Source organism: Pristiophorus japonicus, chromosome 27, assembly GCF_044704955.1.
Source record: "Pristiophorus japonicus isolate sPriJap1 chromosome 27, sPriJap1.hap1, whole genome shotgun sequence".
Lineage (NCBI taxonomy): Eukaryota > Metazoa > Chordata > Chondrichthyes > Pristiophoridae > Pristiophorus > Pristiophorus japonicus.
This window is the reverse complement of record NC_092003.1, coordinates 9931294-9946262: the sequence shown is the minus strand read 5'-3', so window position 1 is coordinate 9946262 and position 14969 is coordinate 9931294. Positions and strand designations below refer to the sequence as shown.

The 14969-nt window shown below is 57.4% G+C and overlaps 1 protein-coding gene across 2 annotated transcripts; it reads left to right on the top strand.

The window, feature by feature from the left end:
* Positions 1 to 1141: 1141 nt before the first annotated feature.
* zfpl1 (zinc finger protein-like 1) lies at positions 1142 to 14374 on the top strand. 2 transcript variants are annotated; one of them, XM_070868261.1, is made up of 7 exons: positions 1143 to 1375; positions 4060 to 4171; positions 6940 to 7133; positions 9210 to 9285; positions 10168 to 10338; positions 11139 to 11280; positions 13151 to 14374. In XM_070868261.1, the coding sequence occupies exons 1-7, from the start codon at positions 1274 to 1276 to the stop codon at positions 13335 to 13337; spliced, it is 984 nt and encodes a 327-aa protein (XP_070724362.1). In that variant the 5' UTR covers positions 1143 to 1273; the 3' UTR covers positions 13338 to 14374. The 2 variants fall into 2 exon arrangements, with proteins under 2 accessions (XP_070724363.1, XP_070724362.1); XM_070868262.1 differs by lacking the exon at positions 10168 to 10338 and having other exon boundaries at positions 1142 to 1375.
* The last annotated feature ends 595 nt before the right edge of the window (positions 14375 to 14969 follow it).

The window sequence follows — 14969 nt, the reverse complement described above, 5'->3', positions numbered from 1 at the left end:
TGAGGCATTAGTATTTTTTCCCCTTGTTTTCAGCGAACAGGGATATGAGGGGCTTGTGATTGGTCTCCAGCTCAAATTTGAGGCCAAGCAAGTACTGATGCATTTTCTTTACCCTGAACACACACGCTAATGCCTCTTTCTCAATCATGCTGTAGGCCCTCTCAGCTTTAGACAAGCTCCTGGAAGCATAGATGACAGGTTGCAACTTCCCCGCAACGTTAGCTTGTTGTAATACACACCTGACTCCATACGACGATGCGTCACATGCTAGTATAAGTCTTTTACACGGGTTATACAATACAAGCAGCTTGTTGGAGCATAAAATGTTTCTGGCTTTCTCAAAAGCAATTACTTGGTTTTTTTCCCCATACGCAGTTCTCAGCTTTACGCAATAACACATGTAGGGGCTCTAAGAGGGTGCTTAACCCCGGTAGGAAGTTACCAAAATAGTTGAGGAGTCCCAGGAACGACCGCAGCTCCGTGACATTCTGTGGCCTGGGCGCGTTCCTGATAGAAACATAGAAAATAGGTGCAGGAGTAGGCCATTCGGCCCTTCGAGCCTGCACCGCCATTCAATGAGTTCATGGCTGAAAATGCAACTTCAGTACCCCATTCCTGCTTTCTCGCCATACCCCTTGATCCCCCGCGTAGTAAGGAATACATCTAACTCCTTTTTGAATATATTTAACAAACTGGCCTCAACAACTTTCTGTGGTAGAGAATTCCACAGGTTCACCACTCTCTGGGTGAAGAAGTTTCTCCTCATCTCGGTCCTAAATGGCTGACCTCTTATCCTTAGACTGTGATCCCTGGTTCTGGACTTCCCCAACATCGGGAACATTCTTCCTGCATCTAACCTGTCTGAACCCATCAGAATTTTATATATTTCTATGAGGTCCCCTCTCATTCTTCTAAACTCCAGTGAGTACAAGCCTAGAGGCTGTGAAGAGCTGTGGGAACGTGCTGAGGAGGTGACAGGCGCTGTGGCAATGCAAGTCTGTCTTTGTGCTGTGCTGGGGGGGGGGCTAGGAACTAAAAAATAAACCAAGCCCGGGCACATTGTGAGCGGATGTTGGTGCCCGGGAGGGGGGGGAAGGGAGACGGACCGTTACCCGGAAGCGACGTGGCAGGGCGCGGGACCGCCGGGACAACCGGAAGGGGCCGAGAGAGAGAGAGAGAGAGAGAGAGAAGAGAGAAGAGAGAGCAGCGCACCCACCGGGAGAGGGAGCGGCACCCAGTGGGAGAGGCCTGCGGGAGGGAGGCCTCCCCCGCCATGGGCCTGTGCAAGTGCCCCAAGCGCCGGGTCACCAACCTGTTCTGCTTCGAGCACCGGGTCAATGTGTGCGAGCACTGCCTCACCTCCCGGCACAGCACGGTGAGCCCGGCCCGCCCGGCCCCGCACCGCCCGGGGACACCGCCCGCCCCGCACCACACCGCCCGGGGACACCGCCCGGGGACACCGCCCGGCCCGCACCACACCGCCCGGGGACACCGCCCGCGCTCTGTCTCTGTGTGTCTATCTCTCCCCCCCCCCCACCCCCATCTCTCCCCTCATCTCCCTCTCCCCTCATCTCCTCCCCCCCCACTCTCCCCTCATCTCCCCCCCCCCACTCTGCCCTCATCTCCCCCCCCCCACTCTGCCCTCATCTCCCCCCCCCCACTCTGCCCTCATCTCCCCCCCCCCACTCTGCCCTCATCTCCCCCCCTCATCTCTCCCCCCCTCATCTCTCCCCCCCTCATCTCTCCCCCCCTCATCTCCCCCCCAATCTCTCCCCCCCAATCTCTCCCCCCCCAATCTCTCCCCCCCCCAATCTCTCCCCCCCCAATCTCTCCCCCCCCAATCTCTCCCCCCCCAATCTCTCTCCCCCCCAATCTCTCTCCCCCCAATCTCTCCCCCCCAATCTCTCCCCCCCAATCTCTCCCCCCAATCTCTCCCCCCCCAATCTCTCCCCCCCCAATCTCTCTCCCCCCCAATCTCTCTCCCCCCCAATCTCTCCCCCCCAATCTCTCCCCCCTCATATCCCCCCCCAATCTCTCCCCCTCATATCCCCCCCCAATCTCTCCCCTCATATCTCCCCCCCCATCTCTCCCCTCATATCTCCCCCCCCAATCTCTCCCCTCATATCTCCCCCCCCAATCTCTCCCCTCATATCTCCCCCCCCAATCTCTCCCCTCATATATCCCCCCCCCAATCTCTCCCCTCATATCCCCCCCCAATCTCTCCCCTCATATCCCCCCGCCAATCTTTCCCCTCATCTCCCTCTCCCCTCATTTTCCCCCCTCTCCCCCCTCATCTCTCTTCCCATTGCTCTGCCTCGCCCCCCCCCCCTCTCTCTGCACACACATATGTATATCTTTTTATCTATCTCTGACTCTATCTATCATATCATTATATATATGTGGAGCATGTCTTTTATATATTTTGTATTGATTCTTGTTTATATAAGATTCTAGAACAATTTATGCATGGTTTCTAATATGCAAGTTAAAATATTTATATATATGTGTGTATAAAAAAAATATATATTATGTCAGTATTTGCAGGGTGCCCTGGGAGTGTGTCAGTATTTACAGGGGGTCCCCGGGAGTGTGTCAGTATTTACAGGGGGTCCCCGGGAGTGTGTCCGTGTTTGCAGGGGGTCCCCGGGAGTGTGTCAGTATTTGCAGGGGGTCCCCGGGAGTGTGTCAGTATTTACAGGGGGTCCCCGGGAGTGTGTCAGTATTTACAGGGGGTTCCCGGGAGTGTGTCTGTGTTTGCAGGGGGTCCCCGGGAGTGTGTCCGTGTTTGCAGGGGGTCCCCGGGAGTGTGTCAGTATTTACAGGGGGTCCCCGGGAGTGTGTCAGTATTTACAGGGGGTCCCCGGGAGTGTGTCCGTGTTTGCAGGGGGTCCCTGGGAGTGTGTCAGTATTTACAGGGGGTCCCCGGGAGTGTGTCAGTATTTACAGGGGGTTCCCGGGAGTGTGTCCGTGTTTGCAGGGGGTCCCCGGGAGTGTGTCCGTGTTTGCAGGGGGTCCCCGGGAGTGTGTCCGTGTTTGCAGGGGGTCCCCGGGAGTGTGTCCGTGTTTGCAGGGGGTCCCCGGGAGTGTGTCCGTGTTTGCAGGGGGTCCCCGGGAGTGTGTCCGTGTTTGCAGGGGGTCCCCGGGAGTGTGTCAGTGTTTGCAGGGGGTCCCCGGGAGTGTGTCCGTGTTTGCAGGGGGTCCCCGGGAGTGTGTCCGTGTTTGCAGGGGGTCCCCGGGAGTGTGTCCGTGTTTGCAGGGGGTCCCCGGGAGTGTGTCAGTGTTTGCAGGGGGTCCCCGGGAGTGTGTCCGTGTTTGCAGGGGGTCCCCGGGAGTGTGTCCGTGTTTGCAGGGGGTTCCTGGGAGTGTATCTGTATTTACAGGGGGTCCCCGGGAGTGTGTCTCTGTTTACAAAGGGTAATAAGCCCTCCTGCACTTAATGTTAGGTGACTATTTCTTATTTATCTGTTGTCGGCAAGGCTGAATTGATTGGCCATCAATAGTTGTTCTGCAGTAAGTGGCTTGACGTGAGTGCTGGGACAGGGGCCCGGTGTGGGGTCAGGGTGGCAGACATCCAACCCCGAAGGACATGAGCGAACCTCCAGAGTGCTAATCTAAAACCAGTACACCACCGTGCACTTAGAGACCGTACCAGGTTTGGCCGTGATCAGTCCTGCAGTTAAGTAGCTCGGCTCGCACCTGAATGGCTATTTGTGTCGATCCACCATGGGTGAACGGGGGGGGTGGGGGAGCAATATCCAATGATAAGTCTGGACAATAACAGCTTCCATGCTAAAAAGTATTTGGATGTGGACTTGAAGCGCTGTGACCTACAGGGCTACGGACCGAGGGCTGGATTACGCTGGATGGCTCTTTGTCGGCCAGCACGGACTCAATGGGCCGAAATGGCCTACTTTCCTTCCGTGCTGTAAAGTTCTCTGATTCTATACAGTGCCTTTATGGTAGAAAGCCTCGGGATTTTCAGGGGGTTAAAAAAAATAGCCTCAATGTTGTGCTGCTGCAGTGTTTTACTGTCGCTTCTCTCTGCCTTCCTCCCCACAGTGCATCGTCCAGTCGTACCTCCAGTGGCTCCAAGACAGCGACTACAATGCTAACTGCCGCCTCTGTAATGTGCCGCTAGCAAGCAAGGATACCGTCCGGCTGGTTTGTTACGGTAAGGCTTGTCCCGGGATTTCATGGGAAACTTCGGCCCTGCCGATCAGACGCCATTCTGCAAGTGTGCAGTGTTCATCCTCCCCCTCCCTGCCCCCGGGTTTGGGAAGGTCGGCGGTGGCCGTGTGTTCCTCCCCTCCCTAAGTATTGAGGATGACGGGATCGGCAGACTCGCTGTTGCGCTGGATGCCGCTCTTGCAGGACCGTGAGCGGGCGCCTGGTGCAGACTGAGTGTCTCCGCCGGGTTTAATCGCTTTTCGCACCTCCTCGCACAGCCATTGGTTTTCCCCCACTGCGCAGGGCTGGAGCGCAGCCCGTCACTGCCCAGTGCGCAGGCGCTCCGTGTCAACCGCTGCTCAGTGGGGAGCGCGCGCGCGCCCGCTCTCGCCTCCCGAGTCAGATGGTTGTGGGTTGAAGTCCCACTCCAGAGACTTGAGCACAGAAATCCAGGAGGGAGCGCCGCACTGTCGGAGGGGCAGTGCTGAGGGAGCGCCGCACTGTCGGAGGGGCAGTGCTGAGGGAGTGTCGGAGGGGAGGTACTGAGGGAGCTCCGCACTGTCGGAGGGGCAGTGCTGAGGGAGTGTCGGAGGGGAGGTACTGAGGGAGCTCCGCACTGTCGGAGGGGCAGTGCTGAGGGAGTGTCGGAGGGGAGGTACTAAGGGAGCTCCGCACTGTCGGAGGGGCAGTGCTGAGGGAGTGTCGGAGGGGAGGTACTGAGGGAGCTCTGCACTGTCGGAGGGGCCGTCTTTCGGATGAGACGTTAAACCAAGGCACCATCTGCCCTCGGGTGGATGCAAAAGATCCCACGGCCACTATTTCGAAGAAGAGCAGGGGAGTTCTCCCCGGTGTCCTGGGGCCCATATTTATCCTTCGACCAACATCACTAAAACAGGATGATCTGGTCATTCTCACGTGGCAGTTTGTGGGAGCTTTGATTTCATTGTAGCACAAGTTGCTGATAGTTCCGGAACTTTGTGTGTGTGTGCCCGTGTGTGTGTGCGCGCGTGATTATATAAGCACACAGTAAAAGTGAGGCTTGAGCCGAAGATGGCGGCCCTGATCTGACCCCTCGACCGGTTCAGTTTATCCAGTGAATAGTCGGACAGCATTGACCAGGACATTCTGTGCTGAGTCAGCGCATTGCCTGCTGTGGTTACAATGGGCCCCTGAGCTCTGGAGCTCAGTCAGCCTGTGTTTCTGCTGGTCATTCAGCGACCCCTGCCCGACAGGGGTGGGGGTGGAGGCTCTCGGGTCAGAGCAGGATCAGGCCGGGGCTGTGAAGCCCCTCCCTCACCCACCATCCTGGTACGACATCTTGCCAGCTCTCGCGTCTCGCGGGGTTAAATGGCCGCTCGGGTGCACACCGACGCCACCCCCGGAGGAAGAGCCGCCCCGCTAACCAGACTTGCTGGTTGCAGCTCCTTTGAGCTGCGGGGGGAGAATCCGTTTCTGCGATGCCCCTGTAGTTGAATAGGCAGGTTGACACTCCGTAACCGGGCTCCACAGGCTTGAGTGGGACATTGCAATGAGACTCCAGAGGGCTGCTGATAACTATGGGATCGTGCGGCAGCACATGTCGGCATCTTTGAAAGGAGAAGCGACGGGGGGAGGGGGGGGGCAATCTCGAAGCTATGCCCCGACGTGCAGGGGCTATGCTACCCACGGCTGCTGCACAAATTCCCTGAGGAATCGGGTCTGTGTCTGCAGGATCGAGGTTTTAACACATTGTTGCACGCCCGGTGCCCCATCACGGGTTCAACATCTTCAGGGCAGGAACCCGCTTTCCGATTGTAGCTGCTCGCGAGTGGTATGTTGCCTGTAAGTTTGGGGCTCAGGATCAGTGCACAGGCGGCTTTTACTGTGTGTGACAAACTGCGGCGTTGTATGCCCAGTTACCCTGTGGGTGCTATCGGTTCTCCGTGCTTTGAACCGATGCATTGTCGACTCGTATCGCGCCTTGTTCCGGCTCTAATTCCTGATTTAATGGTTTCCTCCTTTTCTTCTGCCCCCCCCCCCCCCCCCCCACAAGTGTCAGCTGTGGCTCAGTGGGCAGCACCCTCGCCTCTGAGTCAGAAGGTTGTGGGTTCGAGTCCCACTCCCGGGACGTGAGCACATAATTCTAGGCTGACGCTCCATTGCAGTGCTGAGGGAGCGCCGCACTGTCGGAGGGGCAGTGCTGAGGGAGCGCCGCACTGTCGGAGGGGCAGTGCTGAGGGAGCGCCGCACTGTCGGAGGGGCAGTGCTGAGGGAGCGCCGCACTGTCGGAGGGGCAGTACTGAGGGAGCGCCGCACTGTCGGAGGGGCAGTACTGAGGGAGCGCCGCACTGTCGGAGGGGCAGTACTGAGGGAGCGCCGCACTGTCGGAGGGGCAGTACTGAGGGGGCAGTACTGAGGGAGCGCCGCACTGTCGGAGGGGCAGTACTGAGGGGGCAGTACTGAGGGAGCGCCGCACTGTCAGAGATGACGTTAAACCGAGACCCCGTCTACTCTCTCGGATAAACAATCCCTACTTGGAAGAAGAGCAGGGGATGTTCTCCCCGGTGTCCTGGGACCAATATTTATCCCTCAATCAACATCACTAAAACACATGATCTGGGTCATTATCACGATGCTGTTTGTGGGAGCTTGCTGTGCACAAGTTAGCTGCTGCGTTTCCCACATTACTCCCAGTGACTACTCCAAAAAGTGCTTCATTGGCTGTAAAGCGCTTTGGGGGCGTCCGGTGGTCGTGAAAGGCGCTATATGAATGCAAGTCTTTTGTTTTCGCAGACCTCTTCCACTGGTCGTGCCTGAACGAGATGGCGGCTCAGCTTCCCAGGAACACAGCACCAGCCGGCTACCAGTGCCCGAGCTGCAAGGGGCCGATCTTCCCTCCGGCCAACATGGCCAGCCCCGTGGCCGGTATCCTGAAGGAGAAGTTGTCGACGGTGAATTGGGCCCGAGCCGGGCTCGGCCTGCCGCTGGTGAGGAGTCTGCGCTTCCTTCCCGCGTGCAGCTGGCGGAGAGGGGGATGGTGTGTTCGGTCTCTCACTGCCACAGTGGAATAGCTTGCTGCTATCCCGAGAGCCTGCTGCTGCGATGCCGCCACAGTTGAATAGGCAGATTGGCGCTCAGTATCCGGGATTACGCGTTGAGTGGGACGTATCAGATTATGAGGGGGCTCGACAAGGTGGATGCAGAGAGGATGTTTCCACTGATGGGGGAGACTAGAACTAGGGGGCACGATCTTAGAATAAGGGGCCGCCCGTTTAAAACTGAGATGAGGAGGAATTTCTTCTCTGAGGGTTGTGGATCTGTGGAATTTGCTGCCTCAGAGAGCTGTGGAAGCTGGGACATTGAATATATTTAAGACAGAGATGGACAGCTTCTTAACGATAAGGGGTTATGGGGAGCGGGCGGGGAAGTGGAGCTGAGTCCATGATCGGATCAGCCATGATCGTATTAAATGGCGGAGCAGGCTCGAGGGGCCGAATGGCCGACTCCTGCTCCTATTTCTTATGACGTTTAGGTGAGACTCCGGGGGGTGGGGGCAATGCTGATAACCGGAGCCATGACACAGTACGTCGCCACTTTTAGGAGGACGGAGGAGGGGCTGTGGAGTCTCCATTTTAGAGGGCACTCTGTAAGGTGCGAGGTTTGTGTGTGTGTGTGTGTGTGTGTGTGTGTGTGTGTGTGTGTGGGTATCAATTCCCTTAGGAACCAGGCCAGGGTGACCTACTGGACTAGTTTCGATCGCCTGGATGGGTTGGAGAGGAATTTTCCCAGATTTCCCCCCACCCAAAATGGCCTGTGTTTTTATCTGGTTTTTGCCTCTCCCAGGAGATCACATGGCTCCGGTTGGGGTGGAGTGTAGAATGTTTCAGTGTCAGGGGTGTTGCAGTTGTGTGGGGCGGACTGGTTGGGCTGGGTGCTCTTTACCTTTCCGCCATTGTTCATTGTTCATAGGTTTATGTGTAACCTTCAGGGCTGCTGACCGAGGGCCGTGCGGCTCTTTGTCGGCCGGCGCGGACACGATGGACCGAAATGGCCTCCTTCTGCCCTGTAAATTTCTATTTCTATGTGTATACAGTATAGGCTTTCACACTTACACGTGCACACCCTACGTATGCATTTACACCATACAACATCATTGTTATGTCTGTAATGTACCTATGAATGACTCCACGAGGCAATGTGTTGCACTCAAACTGTAGTGACTTTGATCCTTTATTCGTAACTCCAGAGTGAGGCACAAGCGTGGTGGGCAGCCTTTTATACTGGGCCCTGCACACCTATGCAGGTGACCCCCAGGTCTCCCACCGCAGTGCCCTCTGGTGGACAGTCTCTGCTACAGGGCAGGAAACCCCGGTCTCCACCAGTTGCACCCTCTAGTGGTGCCAGGATAGTATATACACAGTGTAAACCTTATTGACAGTACATCAGGTAACAAGTCTCCATCTTATGCAACTATACAGTGACTACACAGAGTATATCTATAGTCTGCATATATAACCATCATCATCATACGCAGTCCCTCGAAGCGAGGATGACTTGCTTCCACGCCAAAAAAGGGATGAGTTCACAGGTGTTTCAATGAAGGACCTAATATTCCGGATCCCGAACTACATCCTGAAGGGTGGAAGATGCCTGTGGGTGGGTTTTTTTAACGCGGGGTGACCGTTGCACACCAGCCACCACACGGGGCTTGACAGAGCGAGGTCTTGGTCCAGTGGCAAGGGTTAACCAGGACGACTGGAGACCAGCTCTGCTGCACGGACCCAGTGCGTGCACATATCGCACACAGTGTGGGCTGGGCCCGTGCTGCCCCTGGGCCCGAACTCGCGCCTCCCCCGGGCCCCGATCACGTCCCTCTATGTGGGGGCACGCACCATACGTGCACTCTCACTCACCTTTCTCTAGCCTCCCCCCCCCCCCCCCCCCCCCCACCGGGCACTGTTGCCCAGGAATACAGCCATGTGGAGGGCACCTCGATGTGCAGAGCTGCCTCTCTCACTTCTTCAGCCTCGGCTTTTCCCTCACTTCCTGTCTTTGTTTCCCAGATTGAGGAAATGGAACCGTTGCAGGACCAGGAGTCGCTGGATGCCTCGGACTACACCGATTGGTCGAGTTTCAGCGGTAAGCTGCTTGGCATGTGCTGCCCCGGTGAATGTGCCTCTCTGTCGGCTCCTGCCCAATTGCTCCCCGGCATCTTTGCCACTAAACCTCCCTCGGTGAGCTCCCGCCGATCTCGTCTGGCTTTATCCCCCCGCCCTGCGGCCCCGTGCCGAGGCATACCGCCCTGACTGCCCCCCCCCCCCCCCCCCCCCAACAATGACCCTGCACCCGCCGGTAAATACCCCCCCACTTGTATCCCCTTCCGTCCCCTCCACCATCAACCCAGTCCTGGATCCTTCAGTGCGCCTCTGTGCGTTTTATCCGGCCCCCCCCCACCCCTGTCAGCACTGAACGCAAACACTGGGTTAAGTGATGGGCCGCAGCTTGGTCAGAGCCAGCTGGACGCGCTTCTATCGAAGGGCCGGTCATGCTGCAAAAAATAAACCCTCCGTTTCTTATGGCGCTGAGCGAGGGAAACATTATTAGAAGTAATTCCCAGTTACGTTGACTGAATTCATTGTGTAAAAAAAAAACCTACGCACACATCAAGTAAACAAGGCTTCCCCTTCCGGACTAAACTCCAGGCACCGTCCACAACTGCAGCAGCTAGTTGCCCACCTCCCCCGCCTTCTCTTCCGCTCCCCCCTCCCCGATGCTACCTCGACCCCTCCCTCCCAGGGCATTGAGACTCCATCACTGATTTCTGATCTTGTCCTCTGGATCTTGAGGGTTTGTGGGTTTTTTTTGTTGAAAACCCGATCATTTACAAACCGCTCTCCTCCCTGGGCTGGCGTCTGACTGTGTTTGCCCAGCAGAGTCGCCGCGGCTCACTGTTCCCTCAATAACCGCCTCTCCTCTTTTTCTCCGCCTCCCTCCCTCCCTCCCTCCCCCCCTGATGCACAGGTCCCAGCTCGAACGGGCCCAGCGCCCAGCCCCAGACGTACCCCTCGAGCGGGGGCTTCGGGCCGCTGCAGGATTACGGGAAGGACCTGAAGGGCGGAGGCGTCGTGGTGACGGAGGGCCACTCGGTGGTGAACATGGCGCCGGGCAACGAGCCCATCACCCTCAGCACCGGTGCGTCTCCCGGGCTGCGATGCCCCGCGCGGTCGAATAGCCCGCCAACACACCCGCCCGCGACGTACCTCTCCCTGGGTGAGGCTACGAGGGTGGCTGGCTGGGGGGGTCCACAACCACTGAGACACTTGTGGGGAGGGGGGGGGGGGGAACCCCTTGCAGAGGTCGCTGTGAATGGGCTGTTTTGGAGGAGCCCCATACCCACTGAAGACACCTTCGCTGACTGCCTGCTGGTCCAGTTGCCGATATCCGATCCCTCCAGGTCCCGGCTCTAACGGCGAGCTGTCTAGCCCGTTCGCCGGACCCATGGTCCGCCCGGACAGGATTGTGCGGGGGAGGGGGGCTTGCTCGAGATTCCCTCCCCTCCCCCCATGGTTGAATATCAGGCCAACGTTGGCTGCCGAGGCCCACAAGCAAAGGCTGGCCACTTGGGGGGGAGGGGGAGCAAGAAGGCTTGCAGGTCCCCGTGGAAGCCGGGAGCGGAGCGAGATCTTAAGCAGCGAGTAAATCCAAATGCGCGGGTTGACCAAACACGTTCCCGACGCTGACTTCTGATCCGGTCCTCTGGATTGCGAGGGTTTCCGTGTTTTCCCTCCACCCCTTCGCCTCGATCGATTCATATTGGACGTCCTTCCTCATTGGAGCCTGAAAGTGTTTGCTCTGCATTAATGCAGCTCCTGCCCTGATAATGGCCTCCGCCTCCTCGGCTCATGCCAATCCCGCACTCAATCTCTCAGCGACTTTTAAATAACCTTCTCTTTCCCCCCCCCACCCCCTCCCCGCAACTTTCTTTATTTCAGGAAATGCCCTGGCGTCCTCTCCCCGAAAGGTTTACGACACCATCGCGCGCGACACGGCAAAACCGACCTCCACGCAGATCGACTTCGACGATGACAAGTACCGGCGGCGGCCGGCACTCAGCTGGTTCGCTCGATGGTTCAAGTAAGTCGGGGTTAGATACAGAGTAAAGCTCCCTCGACACTGTCCCATCAAACACTCCCAGGGCAGGTACAGCATGGGGTTAGATACAGAGTAAAGCTCCCTCGACACTGTCCCATCAAACACTCCCAGGGCAGGTACAGGGGGTTAGATACAGAGTAAAGCTCCCTCTACACTGTCCCATCAAACACTCCCAGGGCAGGTACAGCACGGGGTTAGATAGAGTAAAGCTCCCTCTCACTTGGTCAGAACATATGGAGGGAGAAGAGCCCAAACAGTAACGTTGAGTTCAATACCCGATCGGAAAGACAGCACCTCCTATGGTGCAGCGCTCCCTCAGTACTGCACTGGGAGTGTCTGCCTGGATTAGGGGCTCGGGTCTGGAATGGGTAGAAGGCTGTTTGACTGGCGCAGAAAACTTTTTCTTTTTCTTTCTCTTCCACCTTTCCCTTCCCAATGAGTGCTGATGTCCGCTGCAACATCCTCGCGCATTCCCCAGATAACTCTGAACACGCAATCTGGGATCTTGTTGGCCTTGTACTGCTGCACTGTGATTTGGGGAGTGAGTGGGGGAGGAGGTCATTGGCATTCTATTTAGAGACTTTAGTGTCCAGATCCCCAACAATACTCAGTCCCTGCCTCAGCTCATCCGCGGCTGAAACCCTCATCCGTGCCTCTGTTACCTCCAGACTTGACTATTCCAACGCACTCCTGGCCGGCCTCCCACATTCTACCCTACATAAACTAGAGGTGATCCAAAACTCAGCTGCCCCCGTGTCCTAACTCGCACCGAGTCCCGCTCACCCATCACCCCCTGTGCTCACTGCCCCGTGTCCTAACTCACGCCGAGTCCCGCTCACCCATCACCCCCTGTGCTCACTGCCCCGTGTCCTAACTCGCACCGAGTCCCGCTCACCCATCACCCCCTGTGCTCACTGACCCGTGTCCTAACTCGCACCGAGTCCCGCTCACCCATCACCCCCTGTGCTCACTGCCCCGTGTCCTAACTCACGCCGAGTCCCGCTCACCCATCACCCCCTGTGCTCACTGCCCCGTGTCCTAACTCGCACCGAGTCCCGCTCACCCATCACCCCCTGTGCCCGCTGCCCCGTGTCCTAACTCGCACCGAGTCCCACTCACCCATCACCCCCTGTGCTCACTGCCCTGTGTCCCAACTCGCACCGAGTCCCACTCACCCATCACCCCCTGTGCTCACTGCCCTGTGTCCCAACTCGCACCGAGTCCCACTCACCCATCACCCCCTGTGCTCACTGCCCCGTGTCCCACTCGCACCGAGTCCCGCTCACCCATCACCCCCTGTGCTCGCTGACCTACATTGGCTCCTGGTTAAGCAACGCCTCAATTTCAAAATTCTCATCCTTGTTTACAAATCCGTCCATGGCCCTCGCCCCTCCCTATCTCTATAATCTCCTCCAGCCCCACAACCCCCCGAGATGTCTGTGTTCCTCCAATTCTGGCCTGTTGACCATCCCTGATTATAATCGCTCCACCATCGGTGGCCGTGCCTTTTGTTGCCTGGGCCCCAAGCTCTGGAACTCCCTCCCTAAACCCCTCTATCCTCCTTTAAGCCGCTTCTTAAAACCAACCTCTTTGACCAAGCTTTTGATCGCCTGCCTGAATATCTCCTTATGTGACCTGGTGTTAAATTTTGTCTGATAACGCTCCTGTGATAACGCCTTGGGTCTATTTACTAGATTAAAGGCGCTATATAAATGCAAGTTGTTGTAATATAACACAGTCGGGAGATAACCAGGATACCCAGCTCCCAGATTTCATCCTTTAACTAGCAGGGTGTCCCCTTGCCTAATCGTTGACTGTCTCCTGAATCTCTCTTTTCCGTTGCTCCCGACAGGAACACCGCGGGATCGAAGAAGCAGCCTCTCTCTCGGTTCCAGCGGTTTGTGGTCATCCTGATCCTGGGGATCCTGGGCTTCCTGACCCTGGTGGTGGTCATGTCCAAGCTGGGCCGGGCGTCGGTGGAGAACGACCCCAACTGGGACGTCATGCAGAACCCGCACATCCAAGTGGGGGCGGAATAGGACCCGGGAATTCGGCGTGCCCGGGATCCACTGGGAGCAAGGAGTCGGACTCGAGAGAAAGTGGGGTTGGGGGGAGGAGGAGGGGGGGGGAGGGGGAAGGGGTGGGGAAATGTTCACGCTAACACCCGTTGCGGTTAAGCCGTGCGGCGGTCTGGGGCTCCCGCGCTCGTCGGCTTGACCGCGGGAATCCGAACGGGCGGCTCAGCCCGTTTAAAGGGGCCGCGCGCAACCCCCAAAAAGAAAACATTGGCGGTAACGTTGCCCACCAGCAAGGAGTTAGGGGCTGTGAAATTGCGAGGAGCGGGCATCAGTGGGTGGCCGCTCGCCGTGCCAAGGCCGCGGACGCAGGCCTGGGGGGGGTTTAACGGGCTAGCACAGTGCCTACCCGCTGATGTGCGCGCAGGGGCGATTTCACAGGCCTGGCCCTTTAAGGACACATTTCAAATCCCCGATTTGACGGCTGTAAATAATGTACATACACGTCCAACGGTTGGTTTAGGGGCTTGCACTCCGCACCTCCCCTCCTCCTTTACTCTTCCTTCATTTCTTCTCCGCAAATTGGAACGTACTCTGACCGGATTGTTGAAATGCCTGCCCCTCCCCCCACCAGAAAGTGTGGGTGAGGCTCGGAACTGGCTGAGGCCGCTGTGATTCTCCACTAGTCGAATAGTGCGCCACTCCCACCTGGCATTTGGATGCTGGGTGCGCCTGACCAAACCAGCCCTCACCCCCCCCCCCCCCCCCCGACAATCCCACACGACCCGAGCACCTACACTACAGGCAGAAGGCCAGATGTAGACTGACTGTAAAATATCGAGAGAGCGAGACACTTTTTTTGGGGGGGATATCAAAAACAACGCACTTTATTGACACCGCAGTTTAATAATCCTTTAAAGCCGGTTGAAACATTTTTTATTTTGTACAAAGTCGCTTATCGCTAGACAGGACACGCACCAGTGCAGATAGGGCGTCGATGGTCACGGGCACAGCTGTCTGGCTAGGGTGGTATGGTGGGGTAGAGGGGAGAAAGAGGTCTTTCTGGGGGGGGGGGGTTAGTGTAGGGGTGGTGAGGGAAGTTACTTGGGTGGGGAGTAGTGGGCGGGGCGATAGAGGTCTCTGGGAGTAGTGTCGGGGAGGGGAGTTTCTCTGGGAGTGGGGGAAGACGGGGGGGTGTGTGTGTGTGTGGGGCTAGAGGTAGTATCGGAGGTGGGGGCAAATCTCTGCAGATCTCCCTGTCGCTCAGCCAGAGCCCTGCTCCGTCCCCCAGCGGATCAGTAGATCTCCTCTCTGAACTGGATGACTATGAACTCGAACCACACGCGTCCTGCAATGACACCCAAGTTTAGAACTGCAAAGAAAGAAGCGAGGGAGAGCGGAGGTTAGGGAGTGACTTCCAACCGGGGGGAAGCGGGTGGGGGGGGGGGGGGGTGGGGGGAGATCTCGGGAACATAGCCTTTAGGGGGAAGGAGGGGGAGGTCCTTTCCTGAGGGGGGAGGGGTTCCCAGAATTTTACAACACCAGCAGAAGGCCATTCAGCCCATCGAGCCTGTGTCGGCCCTGGTTCATTTCCTCCCTCCCCCAACCCCAAAACCGTTTCCTTTTTCAGCTATCCACTCCCCCTTTTTGAAAGCT